Here is a 24,255-nt window from a genome sequence, read left to right as displayed (position 1 = left end):
GAAGTAGACCTCTGCTGAGCTCTGGGAGTGGGGTGTCGAGGTGGGTACTCCCCAACCCCCTGAGAGGCCCCCACAGCCCCCGTTTCATTCTCTACAGGGTGGGAGCAAGGAGGAATGGTGTAATCAGCTGGGCGGGGGGGGGGGGCAGGTTCTTTCTGGAAACTGCACAGGGCAGCTGTTCACTGCTAGATTCTGGTCATGTACCTCCTGCGGTGATGCAATGGCTCTAGTGGGAACGTGGAGGGACTGTTGCTGGGTTGCCCACTGGCTTTCCCAGGTTTCAGGTTTCAGGCATTTTGGGGCAGGTTGGTGCAGGTTGTCAGGTCCCAGCCATGTTCCCAGGCCCCTGGCCCACCCTAGGGACAGGCCACCCCACACAGTAAAGGTCCCTGGGTCCACTTGGGGAGTTAGCCTTTCCTAACTTGCTGGGTGGTTTTGTCCAAGTCAGTTAACTTTTCTGAGCCTTGGTGCACACTTCTGTAGATGAGAATGATGTCAGCCTCACCTCTGTGACAAGTCAGCTCCCCCGGCCAGGGCCTAGCCTCCTCCCGGCATTGGACATTCAGCCTCACAGAGCACATAGCCCAGAATTACCCTAATCATACAAGTTGCCTCAGAATAAGGACACCGGCCTGCTCTGCTGCAGGGACCAGTGTCCCCATCAGCAGTCGGAGCGGGGGGACCACAGGGAGGGGGTTAGCTCCAGGACCACAAGAAGATTCTCACCTTTCCTGTTAGATACAACCACCACCATGGTTGGGGACACAGGCTGGGAGTCCAGCAGATCTGAGAGGAATCCTGGTTCTGACCCTGAGCAAGCGGCTTCACCTCTCTGAGCCTCAGTTTACTTCTCTGGGAAGTGGGGTTGCTGGAGGGATCCAATGAGACAATGCTTAACCTTGAGCCTGCTGGATAGTAAGGGCTCAGTGAACGACAGATGCTGTCACGTTTGCTTTCTCCTCCACACTGGCAGCTTGCAGCTGTTGGAGCAGCAGGTGGTCGGCGGGGAGCAGGCCAAGAACAAGGACCTGAAGGAGAAGCACAAGCGGCGGAAGCGGTATGCTGACGAGCGGAAAAAGCAGCTGGTGGCAGCCCTGCAGAACTCGGACGAGGACAGTGGGGACTGGGTGCTGCTTAATGTCTATGACTCCATCCAGGAGGAAGTGAGGGCCAAGAGCAAGCTCCTGGAGAAGATGCAGAGGAAGGTGAGGCCCTGGAGTTAGGCATTCCCTGCTCTCCACCTCCCTCCATCCCCAGCTGCCCCCTTCCCCCATATCCAGGCATCACTAGACCCTGCAGGCGGACAGGCAGGCCGGCATTGCCCATCCACTACCCAAACATTTCTAGAGTGCCTGCTGTGTGCTATGCCCTGCTCTGGATGCTGGTAACACAGACAGACGTGTCCCTGCCGTCACGAAGCACACATGCTAGTGGGAGTAGGTGTGTGTACTGAATACCAAAACATAAGACACAAGCAAGAACGTATCTGGGAGTAATATGGCTATTATGAGAATACCAGGGGAGGGCTGCTTTCTTTTTTCATTTTTATTGAAGTATGAGTGCACAAATCCTAAGTTCCCAACTTGATGCATTGCCACAAAGTGAACACACCCATGAAACTAGCACCCAGACCAACCACTGAGCATTAACAGAACTCCAGCCATACCTGGGCTATTGTAGGTGGGGGCAGGGAAGTTCTCCTGGAGGCAGTGACTTCAAGGTGCAATCTGACAAGGAAGAGGCAGCCATGTGCCTGAGGGAAGAACATTCCAGGCAGAGAACAGCCAGCGTGCAGACCCAGGTTAGTGTGTTCTAGGAACAGAAAGAAGGCAGATGTCGCTGCGCATACGGAGTGAGGACAAGAAAGGAGAGGGCAATTATACCGCTGTGATGGCCAGTTATACCTCCTTCTGTACTTTTTCTGCGTGGTGTCTCCTGTGGCCATCTGCAGTGGTCCTCCCCCAGTCCCCACCCAAACAGTGGAAACCAAAGAATTTTGCCAAAGCTTAAATTTTGTCATAGGATCAAGTCTGTGCTCCTGAAAAAGTATAATTTTTTTAAGTTGAAAATATGATTCATATACAAATATAAAATGAACGTGTCAGAGATTTTATTGACTTCATTAGTAACTTATTTAAGATGTTAAAAGCGATTCAAAGAGAATTTGAAGGATATATATACACATATATACATATACATACACGCACAATCATGGAGGCTGAAATGAGTTTGCTAACAGATGCAACGCTGGTTAATATCCTATACTGCAAGAAAATGTAATAGATGGGGTTATCTTTTCTGCAAGGTGGTAATCAATTGTATCTCTGCCAGTTAACTAGTCACTAGAAGTCAAAGGTATATCCCCCTAAAGAACTGGATAATTCCCAGCATGTCCCCTGGACAATGCCCAGCACGCTACAGAAAGGAGATCTAGTAATCTCTTTTGTCTGTTTCCAAGTTTTAACAATTTTCCTGGTACTCTTCAGCCTGACAAAGAGTGGGCTTCTATTTATGATACCCTGTTACTCTCACTCCCCTGTAATAGTCATTGAGTTTATTTTCCTTTCCTCATTCTCCCGACTTCCTCTCTCTTGTTTGGTTGCATTATTTCTACATAGTTAGAACATACAACATTGACGTATTATTCTTCCACCCTGTCTCCATCTTTGTTTTAGTCTTAGATCAACAAATAAATATGTTCAATGCTCACAATTAATTCTTTTGCTGAATTTCCCCATCATCTCTTGGTGGATGAAGCTCGCTTTTATTGGACTTCTCAGGAATGGCTCATGTGTAGTGTATTTCTCAGTTCTTGCATGTTTAAAATTTGGCTGGAAACAAAATCCTTGTCTCACACTGTCTTTCCTTGAAAATGTTGCTCCTGAGTTGCCTTACTGTGCATGAGAGGCCTTGAGAAATTTTTTAAACTCTTTAAAATTTAATAGTTTTTTTAGGATAGCTCTTGACTTTGTAATTCTGGGTCAGTTTTCCTAGGTACATAGTACGTCTATTCAATACATAGATTCAGAACTTCTTTTATTTCCAGAAAGTGTTCTTAATTCTAGTTTTAAGTGTTATTTTATTCGATTCTTTTGTTTTTATTTTTTTCAGGGACTCTAATTATCCATGTGTTGGGTCTTTTTCATCTTCTAAGTCAATGACTTTCTCTCTGAGACTTTTTTCCTGTTTTTTATAAAATTTCTGGGCTATTTTCATACCTTTTCTTAATACACCCTTATATTTTAGGCAAATTTGTTCTCCCTTGAATATCTTGTAATTTGATCAACATTTCTAAGACTAAAAAAAAAAAAAAACTTCCTGAGTTTGATTAACATCCCATTTCATATCATCTTAATTTTTTTTCTTTTGTCCATTTGTATTTTAAGTTTTGACATTTCTGATTTGAAAATTTTGTATCTGTGAATGCTTGCTCAAGTTGAGGTTTTGTGTTACATTTTTATCTGTTTGGTTCTGTGTGCTCTTGCTTTTGGAAAGAATTTTCTTCAGTTGAAATGCTTTTACGTTTTATATAGCTTTGATGCATGCATCTTCTCTTTTCTCTTCATTTCATAATGTGCTGTTTTCCTGGATTATCAATGAGAGTTGTTTGCAGAGGTGAAGGTTTTGAGTGGTTTACTAGGTTTCTTCATTCAGTAGTATGCTTTTCTGTCCATATGGTGAAACGCAAAGTTTTAAATAGAGCTCTGTATTAGTTTCCTACTGCTGCTGTAACAAATTACTACAAATTTAGTTGCTTAAAACAATGCGAATTTATTATCTCATGTTCTGAGGTCAGAAGTCCAAGCATTGTGTGCCTCAGCTGGTTCCTCTTCTTTAAAATTCACAAGGCTGAAGTCACGGTGTCAGTGGGGCTGTGTTCCTTTGTGGAGGCTCAAGGAGGGTATCCTTTTCCACATTCATTCAGATTGTTGGCAGACTCAGTTACATGCAGTTGTAGGACTGAGGTCCCCATTTTCATACTGACTGACTTCTAGAGGCCACCTGCATTCACTGGTTCACAGACCCTTCAAACACAGGAAGGGTGGGTGCAGCTCCTCTCATGCTTTGAGTCTCTGACTCTTCTCCTGCCTCATCTCTGCGATGCACCTCCTCTGTCACATCTCTTGTGCTGTACCTCTCATACTTCCTCTTCACTTTTGAAGGTCCATGTGATTACAGTGGGTTCATCTGGATAGTCCAGGATAATCTCTCTATTTTAAGATCGACTAATTAATAACCTTAATTCTATTTGCAAAGTCCCTTTTACCATGTAAGGTAACGTATTCATGGACATAACACCGGGGGTGAAGAGGTGAGGATCATGGCTACCACAAGCTTTTTTTTGGGGTGGGGGGACGGAGTGAGTTGGAATGGTCATAAAAGTCCTGCAGAAAGAAGGAAGGCTTACAAAAAACTGTCTTTCCTGATTTTTCTCGTTTCTGCAGGGCTTTTCATTTCCCCCTCAAGGGTGCCTCCCACTTCTAAGCACCCTCTTCTCTCCTAGAAGCAGTGCCTTCCAAAACCCGTCTGGGGCTGCACACTTTCAAGTCTCTTTTTTTTAATCTCCCAGCATCAGGGTCCAGACCTGTTCTCAGTGTTTTCTCACTCAGAGTGGGACATTCTCTTTTTTTTTTTAATTAACTTTTATTGAGCTTCAAGTGAACATTTACAAATCAAGTCAAACTGTCACACACAAGTTCATATACACCTTACTCTGTACTCCCACTTGCTCTCCCCCTAATGAGTCAGCCCTTCCAGTCTCTCCTTTCGTGACAATTTTGCCAGCTTCCAACTCTCTCTATCCTCCCATCCCCCCTCCAGACAGGAGATGCCAACATAGTCTCAAGTGTCCACCTGATACAAATAGCTCACTCTTCATCAGCATCTCTCTCCTACCCACTGTCCAGTCCCTTTCATGTCTGATGAGTTGTCTTCGGGAATGGTTCCTGTCCTATGCCAACAGAAGGTGTGGGGACCATGACCGCCGGGATTCCTCTAGTCTCAGTCAGACCATTAAGTCTGGTCTTTTTATGAGAATTTGGGGTCTGCATCCCACTGATCTCCTGCTCCCTCAGGGGTTCTCTGTTGTGCTCCCTGTCAGGGCAGTCATCGGTTGTGGCTGGGCACCAACTAGTTCTTCTGGTCTCAGGATGATGTAGGTCTCTGGTTCCTGTGGCCCTTTCTGTCTCTTGGGGTCTTAGTTATTGTGTGACCTTGGTGTTCTTCATTCTCCTTTGATCCAGGTGGGTTGAGACCAATTGATGCATCTTAGATGGCCGCTTGTTAGCATTTAAGACCCCAGACGCCACATTTCAAAGTGGGATGCAGAATGTTTTCATAATAGAATTATTTTGCCAATTGACTTAGAAGTCCCCTTAAACCATGGTCCCCAAACCCCTGCCCTTGCTCCGCTGACCTTTGAAGCATTCAGTTTATCCCGGCAACTTGTTTGCTTTTGGTCCAGCCCAGTTGAGCTATGGGACATTCTCTTTTGGGGAGTGATTTTTATCTGCACTCCATCACCTTGTCCCTCCCCCTCCATGCTTTGCTCTGTACTTGCCACTTATCTCCCCCTCCCCGACACCCCCCAGACCCCCATCATGGGCTCAGGAGCTCCCTCTGCTGGACATGGGTGTTTATTTCTCTACTTGTGATTTGAAGCTTCCAGTGTTCTCTGTCTCCTATCATGCTGTAGGCTTGGGCTAAGGGTGGTTTTATTTTCTCTCCTTGTTGTCCTGTGTGTTTTTCTGAAGGATGTCTATACAGATTCAGGTTCAGCTTTCATTACCATCAGGTACCCAGAACTCTGCGTATTTTTTTTTAAGTACAAGCAAATGTGTGTGTGTGTATCCTCCTGCCTTCTTAGATAAAAGTAGCCTATAGTACAAACTTATCTTCATCTAGCTTCTTTTTCACATAACTCTCCTGAGGAGTCCCTGGGTGGTGCAAATGGTTAACATGCTCAGCTGTTGTAAAAATGGCGTGCCCGTGTCAGACCTCCTCTGACTTCACGAGGGGGAAGAACAATCAAGATCAGTAACCCAAGGCTGATTCCTATGAGGCAGAGGTCAGACATGCCTCTTCCCATGGCACTCTCCACTTCTCTGCTGGTGTAGCAGTTCATTTCAGTGGCCACGCAGAAGTCAGACAATACTCACGCTTATGGGGTTTGTTAGGGAAATAACAAGTTACAGTTCAGGATATAGTTCTTCGGCCAGGACAGCTTTTTCTCAGCCATGACTGCAGGCAGGCCTCTCTCGGGCCCTTGGCCTTGCCTCTTCCTTGCTCAGGTGAGTGTTACAAAGCTCTTTACCTCTGCTAGTAGGTGCCTGGAGGCACCCAACTCTGCCAGTAAGCCTTGGCTCTCTTGTTCCATGGATCATGGATCAGCACACCCACAGTAACCGCCTTGCTTCTTGGGCCGGGAGGCCCACTGCACTTTCTTGCGCTGGCCTCCTGGTTCTGCTACTGCTGTTTTTCTGTCACCTTTTCTTGCCGTCTCACACCATCTCCAGTGTTACAGCTCTCTCTCTTTCTCTCTCTTCTGGGTCTAGGAAGTTATCAGTGCAGGGATGCTGGGTCCAAAGGATATGCTCCATTCCTGGCTCATCTTCTTGGTGGTAGTGAGGCCCCCCCACCCCCGCCCCACTGGTTTAGGATTGGCACTCTTTTAAGTCTAGCAAGGTGGTAAAACTGACCAATCCCTTTGTTAGGTTTCCATATACTGTATTTGCATGATCCCATCTTTACAAGGGTGCCAAGCACCGTATTTGCATTATTAGCAAGCTGTCTAATCCCCTTGGTGGGGCACAAGAGCCTTATTTCATAGTCCCACCCAGTCATTTGGTGGGAGTTACAAGACCATGGCTAGAAAGGCCATGTAAAAGTGATCTATCATACTGCAGGCCACCCCCTGACTTTTCTAGCCATAGTTCTTTCATACTTGTAGGATCATGTCCCCCTTCTGATCATTTTGCCAGTCCAAAACAGTCCTTCAGTAGGGCAAAGAGTCGTTAGGGTGAGGTTACTCAGGTACTAGCCATTCATGTCTGCTGCTGGTATCCATCTGATCTGGTCAAGTTTCTCCAAAAGTCATCTTGACTTCACTCTTTCTTGTGTCTGATAATATTTAACTGAGAGAAGATTACTCGCTTGCTCTGAGCCTCATGAGGTATCAACATAGCAAAACCTTTAAGGGACTTTAGGTTTGGCCACTGTACTGCAGTCCAGCAGTGGCTCCCCCTTAGTGTACTCTCCCACAGTTCAGCTTCTACAAATCACAGTTAACCCTGTTAACAATCATTACTCACAGCGGAATCATATAATTGTATCATCATCTTCCCCCACCCTCTCTTCCCAGACCCATCAGGAAAAGAGGAAACTATTCAGTGATGCTCCTCCCTTGTCCCTCTCACCTTGAGTATAAGCACACTGAAAACATGTAAGCTAGCCACTTCATGCCTTTGTCTCCCTCCATTTTACATAGCCTTTTTTAGTTATTTATTTTTTTAAAATTGCCCGTCCCTATCAAACCAGTGGAAACCCTGGTGGCTTAGTGGTTAAGTGCTACCACTGCCAACCAAAAGGTCAGCAGTTTGAATCCACCAGCCGCTCCTTGGAAGCTCTGTTGGGCGGTTGTACTCTGTCCTGTAGGATTGCTCTGAGTCAGAATCCACTCGATGGCAACGATTTTGGTTTTTTTTTTTTTTGGTATCAAACCAGTACTCTGAGGACACAAGCGTGTTCCTTGATCTGAAGAATCTCCTGTTCCAGTTGGAACTGTGAGCATCTGCATTCGTAAGCAAAGTCCAGTCCACTGCAAGCCATCAAATTGCAGCAGTCTACACCAGTTCATAGTGTCAAACATCTTTCTCTTCATTTGGTTGGGTTCTGGTCAGCTCATCCCTAGCCCCTGTGGGTTAGGTGAATGGGTACTAGCCATAGGCTCATAGTACCAGTCATAGCCACACATCTCCCTGCACTTCAGACCAGCCAGCCCCTTCTCTCTCTCTCTTATTCTTAGCCTCTGTGGGAGAGGTCAACAGGTGCTGGTGGAACATGTCCAAACTCAGCCCATCTCTTCATTGCTGCACCTCCCCACTTCCACTCATCTTGTGGCCCCAGGTGGTCACCTCAAGCAAGCATACCACACTGTCTACTTACCAGCTCCCTTTAATTTTCACCCCTGTAAGGGGATTCTTCTAATGGGCACTGACCTTTCCTGCCTTGACGCACCCAGGCAAACCACTTGCTCGAAATTCAAAAAGCAAAACGGTCATTTTTTTTTTCCTGCAGGTTCTTCCTTCAAATGCAGATCTCCTGCTTGCTCAGTAATTCTGGGTAGGTCTGCATGACTTTTCAAATGCAAATTTCCTGACTGGAAACAGAATGGCTGGGGCTCAGGCTTTCAACCTAAGCCCCCAGTACTCTATACACAGGGCTACTACGTTGAAATGAACAACCTGTTTCTTTTGAGGAAATCCTAGTTCCCCTTTTAGCATATTCAGTCAGGTATTGGCTGAAGGAGTTACACACCCTCTGTAATCTATACTACCCAATATTCATTTCCATTATACATTTAGGCCTGTTTTACAACATTCGGTAGGAGAAACATTCAGTCCCTGGGTTATGAATGTCTGGCTTATGTACAATCTGTAGTTACAAACCAAACCCTGTAAAGCCCATGAGGAAAAAACTGACTCGATACTCGGGACCTCAGGTTCCGATGACAGCTCGTGGTCTCCTGCATTCACAGGTGTGCAGTGGGTCCTTGGGTGGCTGCTGGTGCCAGGTGGGCCCCTGTGACATGGTGCGCCCAGCCACAGCCTGCAGCAGTGAGTGGAGAGCCCACATGTGGTGGCTGGTGGCTGTAACATGGGTGCTGTGCTCTATGTGTTCTCTGAGTACAACTGGTCAGTGTGCCATGCTGGGTATGTGGCCAGGCCTCTGTGGCGCCCCTTTACCCAGCTCCATCCCACCCCATCCTGCTGGGCCCTCCTTGATGTACAGTCCAGGGCCATCACAGCACCTCTCTGGGCTTCTGCTTCTCCTACCTTACACTGTGGGATTTCACTGTTGCAGCGGTTCTTGGCGTTTTGGTGGCTGGAAGGGAGGGAGCAATCTTAGATTCCTGACCTCTGTATGTCCATAAGGTTTCCAGGGGTCGTGGAGAGCTTTGGACTTGGGTTTCCTAAATGTCCTCTTCCCAACCCTTGGGCCTCAGGCTCACTCTTCGCACATCCTGAGCAGCACTTTCTCCCTTGCACCCTGAGGCAGGGGACTTATAGTTATGCAGGGGGTTGACAGGTCTAGAAAGGTTCATGGGGGAATGATCCATCTGGCCCCAGTATCATCCTGCCAACACCCCAACCCTCCTTGCCTCTGCTGAGGAGAGTTCAAAACCCAGCAGACACATGGCCTGGTGGTACAACGTAGATTTTTTAGTTCAGAGTCTACAATAAAGTATCTAATTGGTCTCAAAGATTTTACAGAACAGAATCTTCTGAGTATTTTGGGTAACGTTTGCCCTGTAGGTATCTCTTAAACTGTGGAGAAGGTACATACAGTGGATCATAATAACAGACGGGTTCTACTTTGTGATATGCATGAAAACGTTATTATTATTACACTATTATTATTATGTTAAAGATGTTTTAGTGTATTTAAAAGTGTTTCTTTAATGTTTTTTATGCATAGAAAGGTACACTATGTACTATATACTAAGACAAACATTTGAATAACTGATGTTAGATAGAACTGTACCTAACTGTTCTGATTTATGCACAAATTCGACTTATGGGCAGACTTAGGAGTGAAACTTGTTTGTAATCAGGGGACCACCCGTACATTCAGATAAACACATAGCCCTTTTAAAAAAATATTGCAGTTTTTATCTTTTCCACACCTTGACTATCTTCTCTTCTCCACACCTTGACTGTCTTCCCATTTATATGCGTATGGTCTTGGGCCTCTGGCTGGGTAGAACCAGAAGATTCTGCCCCTCTATCAATCATCTTGTTTAACTGGCCTGGCTTTTGCCCCAGGTAACTCCGTACGTGGCTTTTCTCCCCTCAGCTGCACCATAACATCTCTTACTTTCCTTTCAGCCATTACGGACAACCACCACCAAAGTAACGATCTAAAAATCATAAATTCCATTCCCCACACCCCTTGATTCTTTCTCTTCCATACTTCCATGACTCTGGAGCCATTGTGACAAATCCCACTTCTGACACCAACTGTAAAAATGGTGTGGCAGTGTCAGACTTTCTTTAACTTCACAAGGGAGATAAAGAATCAAGATCAACAGCTCAAGGCTAATTCCTTTGAGGCAGAAGTCAGACATACTTCCTCTCTCCAACCTTTTTACCAATTCTGACACCAGTTGTCCGTCCCATGGCACTATCTCCTTCTCTGCTGGGTTCGATAATTCATTGCAGTGGCCACACAGAACTCACAGACAATATTCACGATTATAGGGTTTATTAGGGAAGCAACAGGTTACAATTCAGGATCAGAAATGATTCAGGATACAGTTCTTCAATCAGGACAGCTTTTTTCTCAGCCGTGTCTGCACAGAGGCCTCTATCTGGCCCTTGGCCTCTCAGCCTCTCGGCCTTGCCTCTGCCCTGCTCAGGCAAGTGCTACAAAGCTCTTTAGCTCCACCAATAAGTACCTGGAGGTACTCCACTTCACCAGTAAGCTTTGCCACAAAGGCACTCAGCTCTCTCTCGCTCCGTGGATCAATGAACCTAGCTCTGCCAAGTGCCTGGAGGCCCCCCACTCTGCCAGTAAACCTCCTTTCCAAAGGTGCTCAGCTCTCTTTCTCTGTGGGTTGGCATACCCACTGTATCCACCTTGATCTGTAGGCCAGTAAGACTACTCTGCCATCTCCTAATGGAATCCCAGTTCTGCTGCCACCATTTCTCTGCCATTGCTTCTTGCCATCTCATGCCAAGTCTGGTGTTAACAGATCTCTCTCTCTCTGTCTCCTGGGTCTAGGAGCTTGTCAATGCAGGGACCCCAGATTCAAAGCACATGCTCCACTCCCAGCTTTTTGTCTTGGTGGTAGTGAGGTCCCCCCTTCTGCTCTAGGATTGGCTCTCTTTTAAGCCTGGCAGATGGCAAAACTAACCAATCTCCTCATTAGGGTTCTGTAAACCTTATTTGCATGGTCCCATCCCACAAGGGTGCCATGCACCTTATTTGCATAGTCCCACCCAATCATTTGGTGGGAGTTACAAGACCTTGGCTAGAAAGGCCATATAAGTGCTTTATAGTAGCACAGCTGCTAACCAAAAGGTTGGAGATTTGAGTCCACCCAGAGCACCTCAGAAGAGATGCCTGCAATCAACTTTAAAATCAGTCATCGAAGTCCCTATAGCACATGTCTACTCTGACACACATGGGGTTGCTGTGAGTTCAGGTCGACTCAATGGCAGCTGGATCTGTCCTGAAGATTGCTCTACAGCAGCATGTACAGATATTCTTCATTCCTTTTTACTGATACATAGTACTCCCTTGTGAAGTGTATCGTTTTTTCAGTCAGCCTTTTCCTGATGGACATTTGGGTTGTTTTCAATCGTTTGCTATTATAATGAGCACTATAGTGAACAGCCTACACATACTTCTTTTGTATTTTGATAAATTTCTTTAGAAGAGATTCCTCCAACTGGAATTGTTGGAACAAAGTAAATTCATATGATTTTCCTAGACATTGCCAAATTCCCTTTCATTGGGGTTATATATATATCATTTTGCACTTCCACAGCATGTATGAGAGTGTTTTCCCACAGCTCAGTAACAAAATATATTGGAAAAAGACTTGGATTTTTGCCATTCTGATAGATGACAAATAGTATCTTAGTGTACTTTTAATTTGTGTTTTTCTTACTGTGAGCGAGGTTGAACATTTTCCATGTTTTAGAGACATTTGTGGGATTTTTTTCCCTGAACCGTGTTCACATCTTTTGCCCATTTCCTATTAGGATGTTGGCCTTTTTCTTCTTCACTTATAGAAGTTCTTGATATATTGTTGTTGTTAAGTGCTGTGGAGTTGGTTTCAACTCATAGCAACCCTGTGTACCACAGAACAAAACACTGCCCGGTCCTGCGCCATCCTTACAATCATTGTTATGCATGAACCCATTGTTGGCAGCCACCGTGTCAGTCCATCTCGTTGACAGTCTTCCTCTTTTCCGTTGACCCTGTACTTTACCAAGCATGATGTCCTTCTCCAGGGACTGATCCCTTCTGACAACATGTCCAAAATTATTTAAGACACAGTCTCGCCATCCTTGCTTCTAAGGAGCATCCTGGTAATCTGGGTCTGTGATATACTGTAAAGATTTTTTTTTTTTTTTTAACACTTTGTCATTTGTCTTTTTAGTATGCTTTGTGGTATTTTTGTCATATAAAACTTTTAAATGTTTTTATTTTGTCAAAACTCTTAAAATTTTTTTATTTTGTCAAATCAACTTTTTTCATTATTGTATATAGGCTTTGAGAAGTCCACTCATATTTTCTTTTAGAGCTTTATAGTTTTAGTTTCTTACATTTAAATCTCTGATCCAGTTGGAATTTATCCTGGCGTATATGTGAGAAACTGATTCAGTATTATCTTTTCCACGTGGCTATCCATTTATCCCAACACCATTTTTCAAAATGTCCATTTATTTTTAAGATGCTACCTTTATTTTATACTAAATTTCTATATGCATTTAGTTTTACTTCTGGATTTTCTATTCAGTTTTCTTGCGCAGTCTATTGACATACCAACACCAGCCACATTGCTAAAATTCAGAGGCTTTATAATATGTTTTACAGTCGCACAGGGCTAACCCCTTTTAAAGCTTTTTTTTTTTTTTTTCCAGATTTTTCCTGGCTATTCTTTCCTGTGTGTGTGTGTCTGTTTTTTTTTTTTTTTTTTTTCCCCCAAATGAACTTTATAAACAATTAGCCTACCTCAAAAGGAAGGGGGAAAAAAGATGGATGGAATTTTGGGGAGACTCACAGCGTATTAATAAATTAGCTTGGAAAGATCCATACCTTTATAAGGCTGGATTTTCCTGTCCAGGGACATGCTGTATCTTTTTTAGTTCAAATCAGTTTTTGTGTCTTTCAAGAGTATTTTATAAATTTCCTCATATACATTTTGGCCATTTCTTGTTAATTTTACACCTAAGTATTTTATTTGCTTCCCTACATGGAGTATCCTCTTCCGTTATACTTCCTTCTAACTGTATTTTGTTTGTAAAATGAAAGCTAGTGATTAAAAAAAGGTATTTAAAAAAATCATTGTGACTGACTAATTTCACTCAGTGTAATGCATTCCAGATTCCTCCATGTTATGAAATGTTTCACGGATTTCATAACATGGAGGAATCTGGAAGGCATTATGCTGAGTGAAATTAGTCAGTTGCAAAAGGACAAATATTATATGAGACCACTATTTTAAGAACTCAAGAAATAGTTTAAACACAGAAGAAAATATTCTTTGATGGTTACGAGAGTGGGGAGTGAGGGAGGGAAAGAGGTATTTACTAATTAGATAGTAGACAAGAACTATTTTTGTGAAGGGAAAGACAACATACAATACAGGAGAAGTCAGCACAACTGGACTAAACCAAAAGCAAAGAAGTTTCTTGAATAAATTGAATGCTTGAAGATCAGAGTAGCAGGAATGGGGGTTTGGGGACCATGATTTCAGGGGACGTCCAGGCCACTTGGCATAATAACATCTGTTAAGAAAAAATTCTGCATCCCACTTTGATGAATGGCGTCTGGGGTCTTAAACACTAGCAAGTGCCCATCTAAGATGCATCCATTGTCCTCAACCCACCTGGAGCAAAGGAGAATGAAGAACACCTAAGTAATTATGAGCCCAAGAGACAGAAAAGGCCACGTAAATCAGAGACTACATCAATCCGCCCGAGACCAGAAGAACTAGATGGAGCCCTGCTACAACCGATGACTGCCCTGACAGGGAACACAACAGAGAATCCTGGATGGAGCAGAAGAGCAGTGGGATGCAGACCTCAAATTCTCATAAAAAGACCAGACTTAATGGTCTGACTGAGACTAGAAGGACCCCAGAGGTCATGGTCCCCAGACCTTCTGTTAGCCCAAGACTGGAACCATTCCCAAAGCCAACTCTTCACACAGGGATTGGACTGGACTATAAGAGAAAATGATACTGGTGAGGAGTGAGATTCTTGGCTCAAGTAGACACATGAGACTATGTGGGCAGCTCCTGTCTGGAAGGGAGATGAGAAGGCAGAGGCGGCCAGAAGCTGGCTGAATGGACATGGAAATACTGGGTAGAGAGGAGTGTGCTGTCTCATTAGGGGGAGAGCAACTAGGAATATATAGCAAGGTATATATAAATTTTTATATGAGAGACTGACTTGATTTGTAAACTTTCACTTAAAAAATCATTGTGAAATAGAAGAGGAGAGATAATTTCCCAACTCATTCTGTGTGGCTAATATTACCCTGATAGCAAAACCAGGCAGACATCACAAGAAAACTACAGATTAACATTTCTTATTGATATAGATGGAAAAATCTCCAACAAAATACCAGTAGATCAAATCCAACAACATATAAAAAGGATTACACACAAAGCCTAAACAGGATTTACCCCAGGAATACAAGGTTGGTTTAGCATCCAATTATCAATCAATAAAATACACCGTATCAGTGGTATAAAGGACAAAATCCATACAATCATCTCAGGAGAAACAGAAAAAACATTTGACAAAATTCAGCACCCTTCACGACAAAAACACTCAGTAAACTAGGAATAGAAGAGAACTTCTTCAGCCTGATAATGGGCATCTATGAAAAAACCCACAGCTAACATCATACTTAATGGTGAAAAACTGAATGCTTTCTCATAAGATCTGAAACAAGCTAAAAATGTCCACTCTCGTCATTTCTAGCTAGAAGGTGACTTCAGGGGTTGGTTTTGGTTCGAGGTTTGAAGAGCAGTAAAAGAGCTGTAATATGGGTCAAGGGCTGTAACACTGAAGACAGAGACCAGGGAAGGGCCCTTAGTGCTGACAAAGCCCAGGAGGGGTCCTGCAGCAGAGTGGCCCGCGGTAGAAGGCTGCTTCTAGGAGAGCAGCAGCCGAGCAAGTTGCTGCACTAGCTATGAGCTGGGCCAGTTAGCAGTGGAGAGGCTGACGGTGGGAAGGCCAAAGTCAGAAAGGCCTGCACGGCTGAGAGAGGGCCTGCCTGGCTGGCAGAGAGACAGTCTGGCAGTTCCTCAAAGGTTAAACATGGAGTTACCTTATTTCCCAGCAGTTCCACTCATAGGTATATATTCAAGAGAAATGAAAACATGTCTACAGAAAAACTTGCACATGAATGTTCATAGCAGCATTATCGGTAATAATCGAAAAGTTGAAACACTCAACTGATGAATAGAAAAATGAAATGTGGTATATTCATATGATGGCATATTATTTGGCAGTAAAAAGAATGAAGTATTGATACATGCTACGACATGGATAGACCTTGAAAACGTTTTGCTAAGTGGAAGAAGTCAGTTACAAAAGACTGCATATTGTATGACTGTATGAAATGTCCAGAATAAGCAAATCTATAAAGACAAAGGAAACCCTGGTGGCGTAGTGGTTAAGTGCTATGGCTGCTAACCAAAGGGGTGGCAGTTCGAATCCGCCAGGCGCTCCTTGGAAACTCTGTGGGGCAGTTCTACACTGTCCTGTAGGGTCGCTATGAGTCGGAATCGACTCGACGGCACTGAGTTTGGTTTTTGGGTTTATAGAGACAAAAAGTAGATCAGTGGTTGCTGAAGGCTGAGGGTTGTGGGAAAATGGGAGTGACTGTTAATAGGTAAGGGTTTTCCCCCTGGGTGATGAATTGTGCTAAAATTGATTGTGGTAATCATTGCACAACTTCTGTGAATATGCTAAAAACCACAGAATTGTACGCTTTAAATGGGTGAATTGTATGGTATGTGAATTATATCTCAAAACTTATAAAAATCATTGTGAATTATTTCAGATGTACAAAATATGTATATCTGTGTGTATATATAAGAAGGTTATTATGAACACCACGTATCTGCTATTCAGCTTAAGAAATGGAGCATTATTAATTTAGTTGAAGTTCCCATAACCCTCTTCCTGCTGGCTGGCCTCCTATCCTCTGTTCTTAGTTTGGTGATTATCAGTCCCATGAACTTATTAAAACATCCTTGTGGTCAAACTGTACCTGCTCTTTGAGGAAACAGACTGTGCACCAGGGGGTCTTGGGGCTTGGGGAAGGCATGGTTATAGTTGGAGTTGGGAGTCACCTGTGCTTAGGAGGGGATTATTGGAAGGCCAGTCTGGCAGAACTGGGCAGGAGACCAAAAGAATCTGGAATCCATGGTCAAGTCAAGGTGGTACTTGATTCTTAAGTCCAAGGCTTGTCCAAGCTGGAGAGAAACCAGCTGTTGGCCATTCCAAGTCTGGTTCAACGTCTGCTTTTGCCACTGGCCTCCTGTGTGACTTAAGTAAATCACTGTCTCTAGCCTTCAGTCCCCCCCATCTTTACAAAGAAGGGATTGTACAGGATGATCTTGTGGGTCCCTCTGCCTCCAGTGAGTCTCAGAGTCAAGTCAGACTTCACTGTGGTCTGAGGATTGTAGCAGTGGGAGAAACTAGACTCAGCTGAGTCTGGTGCTCCCCTTAGAAAAATCATTTGTGCAATTCTGTGAGATCATTTACGACTGTGGGGACTATAGTGTTGTGTGGGAGTACTTTTAAAAGGCTCCCAAATAAAATGTAGGGGTGTGGGATAGTGACAAAGTCTGGCAGATGGGGTTGATGATCACCCTCTTTTTTTTTTTTTAACTTTTGCAGGGTTGTGGACAAAGTAGGTGCTCATTTAAATGATGGGGGAGAAGTGGGAGGTGCCTGAATGGATGGATGGGAGGATCGGCAGGTGGCAGGGAAGGTGGATGAATAGATGGAAGGACGGATGGACAGGTGGTGGAGATAGGGATAGGTGGATAAGTGGATCAAAGAACAGATGGATGAGTGGCCAGTTGGAAGGAGTAATGAGTGGGATGGTCAGATGGATGGGTAGGGGGCTTTTGCCTGTTCACTGCTTGTCATGCTTTGCTTTCAGCTTCGGGCAGCAGAGGTGGAGATCAAAGATCTGCAGTCAGAGTTTGAGCTGGAGAAGATCGATTACTTGGCCACCATCCGCAGACAGGAACGTGACTTCATGCTCTTCCAGCAGCTCCTGGAGCAGGTGCAGCCCCTGATTCGCAGAGACTGTAACTACAGCAACCTGGAGAAGATTAGGCGCGAGGCCTCCTGGGATGAAGATAATGGCTTCTGGAAGATCCCTGAGCCTATCATCATAAAAACCAGCCTCCCAGTAGGTCAGGAGCTTGGCTGTCCCCTGAGTCCTTGAGGCCCTCCCCGCCCTCCACCCCAGTCTGCCATCCTACGGACTGACAGGGAGCTCTACCTATGTGACCCTGGGAATCCACATGGCGGGGACCAGAGGGCATGGTGTGTCTGGAGCCAAACAGATGTGGGCTGGAATTCTGGCTCCCCCTGTGTGACTTCTCTGGGACTCAGCATCCTCACCTGTGAAACGGGGATTAACAACAGCACCTTAAAGACAGCTATGGGGATTAAAATGTGTATACAGTGAAACCTGTGAGAACCGGAACTCAATGGGACTGCCTTGTTTTTTCAGGTCTCGTAAGTTTTCTGCCTTCAACATGGTGCAGTCTTACCACTTTTCTAGAGCTCGTTTTAGTAGAAAATATTTGAGTTTTACATTTTGGACAGGTTTCTGCTTACACAGGTTCCAGCTTTCACAGGTTTTACTGTACGTGTAAAATCCTTCTAACAGTGGCTGGCATATACTAAGTGCTTGATACCTTTTATCATCATCAGTTATCATTGTCATTATTTCATTCTCACAATAATCCTGTGAAGTGCATAGGACAAAGATCATTATACCTATTTTATATATGAGGAAACTGAATCTCAGAGAGTTTAAGCGACTTACCCAAAGCCACAATCATAACAGTGAGCTATAGACCCAGGGGGAGAAACCAGCTGTTCAGCATTCCAGGTCTGGTCCAACGTCTGCTTTTGCTACTGGCAAAAAGGCCTCCTGAGTGACCTTATGTAAGTCACTGTCCATGTTTGGCCTTCAATCCCCCCATCTTTACAAAGAAGGGGTTGCACAGGATGATCTCCAAGGCCCTTCAACCTCCAGGAGTCTCAGAGTCAAGTCAGACCTCTCCGTGGGTTTTTTCCAGCTGCTACCTGGCTCTGCCCATTCACGAAGCAGCAGCTCTCACATCCCACCACGTCCCCCAGCGGTCCTCCCCCGTCAGACAGTTCAGGTCCTCCATCTCTGATGGGCATGGATGGCCACTAACACCCATTCCTGCCCGGGCTTCAGCTGGTTCCATTTCCCACATACTGGGTGGCAGCAGCCCCCCATCCAGTCTGCTGTCTTGCCTGGAAGCAGGGGGTGGCTTCTTTGGAACCTAGCCCTCCTGTTGTCTGCTTCCCAAAGTCGTTCCTGGCCTTGGTCTGGGCAAGTGTCCTCCCCTGGCCTCCAGGCCTGAGCTGGGCCTGGACCCTCACCTCAGGGAGAACCCGGCAGCCCAGCCTGTCACCCTGGCCCTCGCACCTGGCAGCAGTGACTCAGTTTTTGTTTCTCATAGCAGTTCCAACAGGGCCACCAGGCAAACCAGTCCGCAAAACCTCTGCAGCAGACAACGGTGAACCAGGCATGGTAAGCACCCAGGGAAAACGTGTGAGGAGTGGGGAGCTCATGGGCTTTGCCCACAAAGTGTGGTGGCTCAGTGTTATGGGGACCTGGATTGCTACTTTTGCCCCACTTAGGGATTAAAGCAGGGGCTGGGTCTGGAGCCTTTTCTTTGTAACCCCTTTGACACGTAGACCCCCTCCTGCAGAAGGAAAGTAGATGGTTCAAGGTGGCCCATCCTGCTGGTGAAGGGTGGAGGCTTCACTTTAGACCCGGAGAAGAGGCAGCACATTGTGTTCCCCTGGGCCCAGGCTGGTATCCTCAGACCAAGGAGGGTCCTCAAAGGGCCCATGAAACAGTAATCCGGATCTTCAAGTCATTTTATTTTATTTTTATATCTCCCATATTGTGTATTACACATGCAAAATATATCTTTAAACCAGGGTTTGGCAAACTTTTTCTGTGAAGGGTCAGATAGTAAATATTTTAGGCTTTGCAGCCCATCTGGTCTCTGTGGCAACTACTCAACTCTGCTGGTAGCATGAAAACAGCCATAGATAATACTTAAATGAATGTATGTGTCTGTGTTTCCAATAAAGCTTTATTTACAAAAACAGGCCGTGGGCCACATTTGGCCCACAGGCCATAATTTGCTAACCCCAGCCTTAAACCATTCCAGATATTCCAGAAAACCCACACAGAACATACCTTTGCAGCCGTAAGGCCACTCTTGGTTAACGGATTCCATCCAAGCACCTGGAATGGTGGCTGCAAGAAATGGCTCATGCTGGTCTCAAGCTCTGATTGGCTACTTTTGACAGCTTCACTTCTTAAAAAAGGAAAAGCTGTTGCTGAAAACAAAACAAAACATTAACTTGGGACTACAGAGGGGCTGTATTAGGCAGAATGCTTTTAGTTCCAAGTGATAGATACCCAGAGCAAACAATCATAAGCAAAACAGGGAATTTGTGGGTTCGTGTAAGTGGACTAGTTTCAGGCATGGCTGATCTAGGGGTACAGTGTTGTCTGGGTTCTGTGTCTTTCTTTGCCTCATGGCTCTGCTCCCCTTAGTATGCTGGCTTCAGTCTCAGTCTGGCCTTCATGAGGCAGGAAGGATGGCTACTGGCAATTCATGATCCAAAAGGAAGTGAGGCCTGTTCTCCTGAAGCATCCTTAAGGCAAAGCTTGTGGCAAGATTCTGATTGGATCTGCCTGGGTCATGGGCTTACTCCTGGACCAAGTACTATGTCCCGGGAGACATAGTTCTATGTCTGGCCCAGTCTGGGTCACATGTCCACCTGTGTAGTAGGTGGTAGGAGTGGCTGAGTAGTGGTATTAGAGCAGTGTGAAGGGTAACCCCACCAGGACCAGATCAAGTGGGAGAAGGGTATTCCCTGAAGGAAAAGATTCAGGCTGAGGAGAACAAGTCCACTATAGCAGTGAAAAATAATAGTGATGAAAAGGTTGAGACTATAGCTACAATGATCATAAATGTACCCATGTGCTGAGTACTATATTACCTATTCTACGAAGTGATAGGTTTGGGTTGGAGCTGGCAGGATACCTGTTTTGAAGTTTGCCCTGTTCAACTAGGGAACAAGGTCCATCCCTTCCCAAGGAAAGGGAGGTGGGAGGTAAGTGTGCCTGGAGACTGTGAACCCCCTGGCCTTAGCTGCCTCGGTTCTTATCCCTGGAATCCGGGGTCTGTGGTAAGGTACACCAGAGTGGGCAGCAACTGCTCCCACTGTGACACAGGCTAGGGGAGGCTCTGGGCAGCCCCTACCCCACCGGGCTTCCAGAGGCCACTGAGCCCTAAGTAAAGGCGCAGATAAGGACTGCACAAACAAGGCATTCTTACCCATGGGAACTGGCAATCCAGCAGGAAGAAGACCGCTACAAGCTGATGCTCAGCCGGAGTGACAGTGAAAATATTGCCAGTAACTACTTCCGCCCCAAGAGGGCCAGCCAGATCCTCAGCACGGATCCCATGAAGAGCCTCAGTGAGTGCCCCTGTCCCCCTCCACCCCCAACTGTCTCTCCTCCAGCCCCTTCCCCAGAGCCATTCCTGGCCCTCTACCAACTGGGAGAGGCATGATGGGTTGGATTCATAGGTCAGACAGACCTGAGTCTTTCTCTGAGCCTCAGCTTCCTTAGCTATATGATGAGGGTTAACAGCTGTTTTGGGGATTAGACAAGATGAGGCGGGGAAATGGCCCAGCCCAGGGCCTGGCACATAGTTGGTGCTCAGTCCATTGTCTCCTCTTTCTCTACCCTTTCTTTCCTTGGGGGCAGGTGCTGTGTTCGATTTATCTGTCTCCCTTGGCACACGGTTGGCCCTCAGCCCATAGCACCTGGCATGGGGTTGCCCAGTCTGTGTCAGTTGCTCACCTCCTTCCTCAGACCCCCTGTTGGGACTTCCTCCACCTAAGGATGCTTACCTGTATCTATCAAGGGCCACTGAGCCAGGGGACAAGAAGGGCCACAAAAGTAAACATAGTTCTAAAAGTAAGAATTGAAAAGCGCTTCATCCTTCTGCTTTTAAAATTAAAATCAAAGACCACAGAGCTTCCAATACATATGACAAAAAAGCAAATTATTCATTCTATAGTGAGGCTATTTAAGAGACAGAGCAGGTGGAGTTGGGGAATGAGGAAAAAATAGAACAGGAAAGAAACTAGCATTGATTGAGTACCTGGCACTGTGCCCATGTTACAGATGAGGAAACTGAGGCTCAGAGAGATGAAGTGACTCACTCAAGGAGCTAGGCTTTGAACCCAGGCTGGTCTGGCTTGCGATCCCAGGTTGCCTCAGCTTGAGGCTTGAGAACTTCCAACCCCCAGCCCAGATCCTTGTACTAGGACGTAGTGTTGAGTCTGAGACCTCAGCCAGAACAGCTTCTCAGAACTTGGGGTTCCAGCTGCAAGATGGGGGCTGCTGGCGGGGAGGGGTTGGGCCAGCCTGCCACCCTTCTTTCTCTCCATTCCCAGCATTCCTGCCTTACCAGCACCTTCTGTCTTCTTCTCCACAGCTCATCACAATTCACCACCAGGTCTCAACTCCCCCCTCAGCAACAACTCTGCCATATCGCCCACCCAGGCCCCCGAAATGCCCCAGCCCCGGCCCTTCCGCCTTGAGTCCCTTGACATCCCCTTCACCAAGGCCAAGCGCAAGAAAAGCAAAAGCAACTTTGGCATTGAGCCTCTGTGACCACAGCTGCCTGCTGCTGCTCTGCCGCTGGGCTTCCTTGAGACTGCCAGGCCCTCCCAGGACAGCCCCAGCCAGGCCTCCCCCACCTGCCCACCACAGAGACCCAGGGCCTCAGGGAGGCCCTCAGCCCTGGGAAGACACATTCCCTTCCTTGTTCCCCAGAGAGCCCAGCCAGGGCTGAGCCTCTGCCTGGCATGAGCCCCTTGGAGGCTGGACCCACTCCAGCTCTCCACACCACATCAGTGTTTCTACCTGCTTGCCTGCCCAGAGCCCGAATCTGTGCCCACCATGTTGGTCTCTGCCTCCATGGGCTCGGGAGCCTCAGCCCTGCCCCCACCCCAGCCCTGCCTCAAGGCCTTTACCAGTCGCCCTGACAGAATGCAGCAACTGCCATGTGCATGAAGCTCACCATCTTGTCAATTGTGAAGTGATGCCTTCCTCTGACTGGCTCCACTTGCTGAGGGAAGCCCTGCCAGGGAGCGCCCTTCTGAAAGGAGATGGTTCCAGATGAGTCCTGGTGCAGCTCTTCCTGTCCTGCCTGCTGCCAGCTGGTCTGTGGCCTTTGATTGTGCAGTGGCTCCATTAAACTGCCTTTTAAGGATGAACTCTCTTCCCTGATCCTTGACAGCGTCACTGGGCTCCACCCTGCCATGGATGCCTGGCACTCATGGGGATGCTGTCCCTGGGTGGGTGAGATGATGAGAACAAAGGCTCCAGGGTTTCTGTAGCCCCTTGAAATCATGAGTATAAGTGCATTTTTCTGGGGACAGTGAACTTTCATTAGATTTGTAAAGTTGTAACCTAGGAAAGCAGAACCCTTGTTTTGGAAAATAGAGGGCATGTCTTGCTGAGGCCAGGAAAAGGCCCAAGTTGACCATCTTCAGGGGCTGCGCCTGAACTGGGCATCCTGACATGGCCAGAAGTGAATCCAGGTCTTCCTGGATACCGAGAAGCGTACCCTTGCTCAGTATATCCCAGGCCTCCTGGGACGGGGGGAGCCTCAAAGTTTGAGGGGAAAGGCTTGGCCTTTAGTGCTGTCCTGACCCTCATTTTACTCCCTGCACCTTATGTGTGAAATAGGGATGACACCCACTCATAGGGTTGTGAGGGTTAAATGTGACCATATGTAAAGCTCCCAGCACATAGTAAGTGCTCCATGTTAAAGCCTCTTTCTCTCCCTGTTTTGTATCAGTTACTGTTCTGGGCCTCACCAGGCACAGGTCTGAGCCAAGGAGCTCACACTCTGGAGAAGCCAGAATAGAGGATGCTGAGGTAACAAAAGGAACGAGTCTCACTAGAAGCAGGCTGCAGGGTGTCCTTTGATTTAGAGGAGATGAGGTCAAGTCTTCCCCCACGTGTCTGTCAGTTTGTTGTCCTGTGGGTGCTTGCGTGTTGCTGTGATGCTGGAAGCTGTGCCACCAGTATTCAGATACCAGCAGGGTCACCCATGGTGGACAAGTTTCAGCTGAGCTTTCAGACTAAGACAGACTAGGGAGAAGGACCCAGCAGTCTATTTCTGAAAAGCATTAGCCAGTGAAAACCTTATGGATAGCAGCAGAACATTGTCTGATATAGTGCTGGAAGATGAGCCCCCCAGGTTGGAAGGCACTCAAAAGACGACTAGTGGAGAGCTGCCGCCTTAGAATTGACCTTAATGACATGGATGGAGTCAAGGTTGGGACCTTCATTTGCTGATGTGACATGACTGAAAAGAGAAGAAACAGCTGTAAACATCCATTAATATTCAGAACCTGGAATGTACGAAGTATGAATCTAGGAAAATTTGAAATCGTCAAAAATGAAATGGAATGCATAAACATTGATATCCTAGGCATTAGTGAGCTGAAATGAACTGGTATTGGTCGCTTTGAGTCAGGCAATCATATGGTCTTCTATGCTGGAAACGACAATTTGAAGAGGAATGGCTTTGCAGTCATTGTCAAAAAGAACATTGCAAGATCTATCCTGAAGTACCATGTCGTTCATGATAGGATAGTATCCATGTACCTACAAGGAAGACTGGATAATACGACTGTTATTCAAATTTATGCATCACTAAGGCCAAAGATGAAGAAATTGAAGATTTTTACCAGTTTCTGCAGTCTGAAATTGATCGAATATGCAATCAGGATGTATTGATAATTATTGGTGATTGGGATGCAAAAGTTGGAAACAAAGAAGGATCAGTAGTTGGAAAATATGGCCTTGGTCATAAAAATGATGCCAGAGAGTGCATGATAGACTTTTTCAAGAACAAGGACTTCTTCATTGCAAATACCTTTTTCATCAACATAA

General features: G+C 46.0%; 1 protein-coding gene across 2 annotated transcripts in view; it reads left to right on the top strand.

The window, feature by feature from the left end:
• The window catches only part of KIF17 (kinesin family member 17), a 55,568-nt gene extending 33,608 nt beyond the window's left edge, over window positions 1–21,960 (top strand). The window contains exons 11-15 of one of the 2 annotated variants that reach the window (XM_049875890.1): window positions 974–1,205; window positions 17,140–17,398; window positions 18,713–18,780; window positions 20,636–20,753; window positions 21,782–21,960. In XM_049875890.1, the coding sequence (XP_049731847.1) occupies window positions 974–1,205; window positions 17,140–17,398; window positions 18,713–18,780; window positions 20,636–20,753; window positions 21,782–21,960 (856 nt within the window). Of the gene's footprint in view, window positions 1–973; window positions 1,206–17,139; window positions 17,399–18,709; window positions 18,781–20,635; window positions 20,754–21,781 lie in introns of both variants that reach the window. The other variant, XM_049875889.1, reaches the window with a different exon arrangement.
• The last annotated feature ends 2,295 nt before the right edge of the window (window positions 21,961–24,255 follow it).

Source organism: Elephas maximus, chromosome 3, assembly GCF_024166365.1.
Source record: "Elephas maximus indicus isolate mEleMax1 chromosome 3, mEleMax1 primary haplotype, whole genome shotgun sequence".
NCBI classification, from domain to species: domain Eukaryota; kingdom Metazoa; phylum Chordata; class Mammalia; order Proboscidea; family Elephantidae; genus Elephas; species Elephas maximus.
This window is presented reverse-complemented; position numbering and strand designations above follow the sequence as displayed.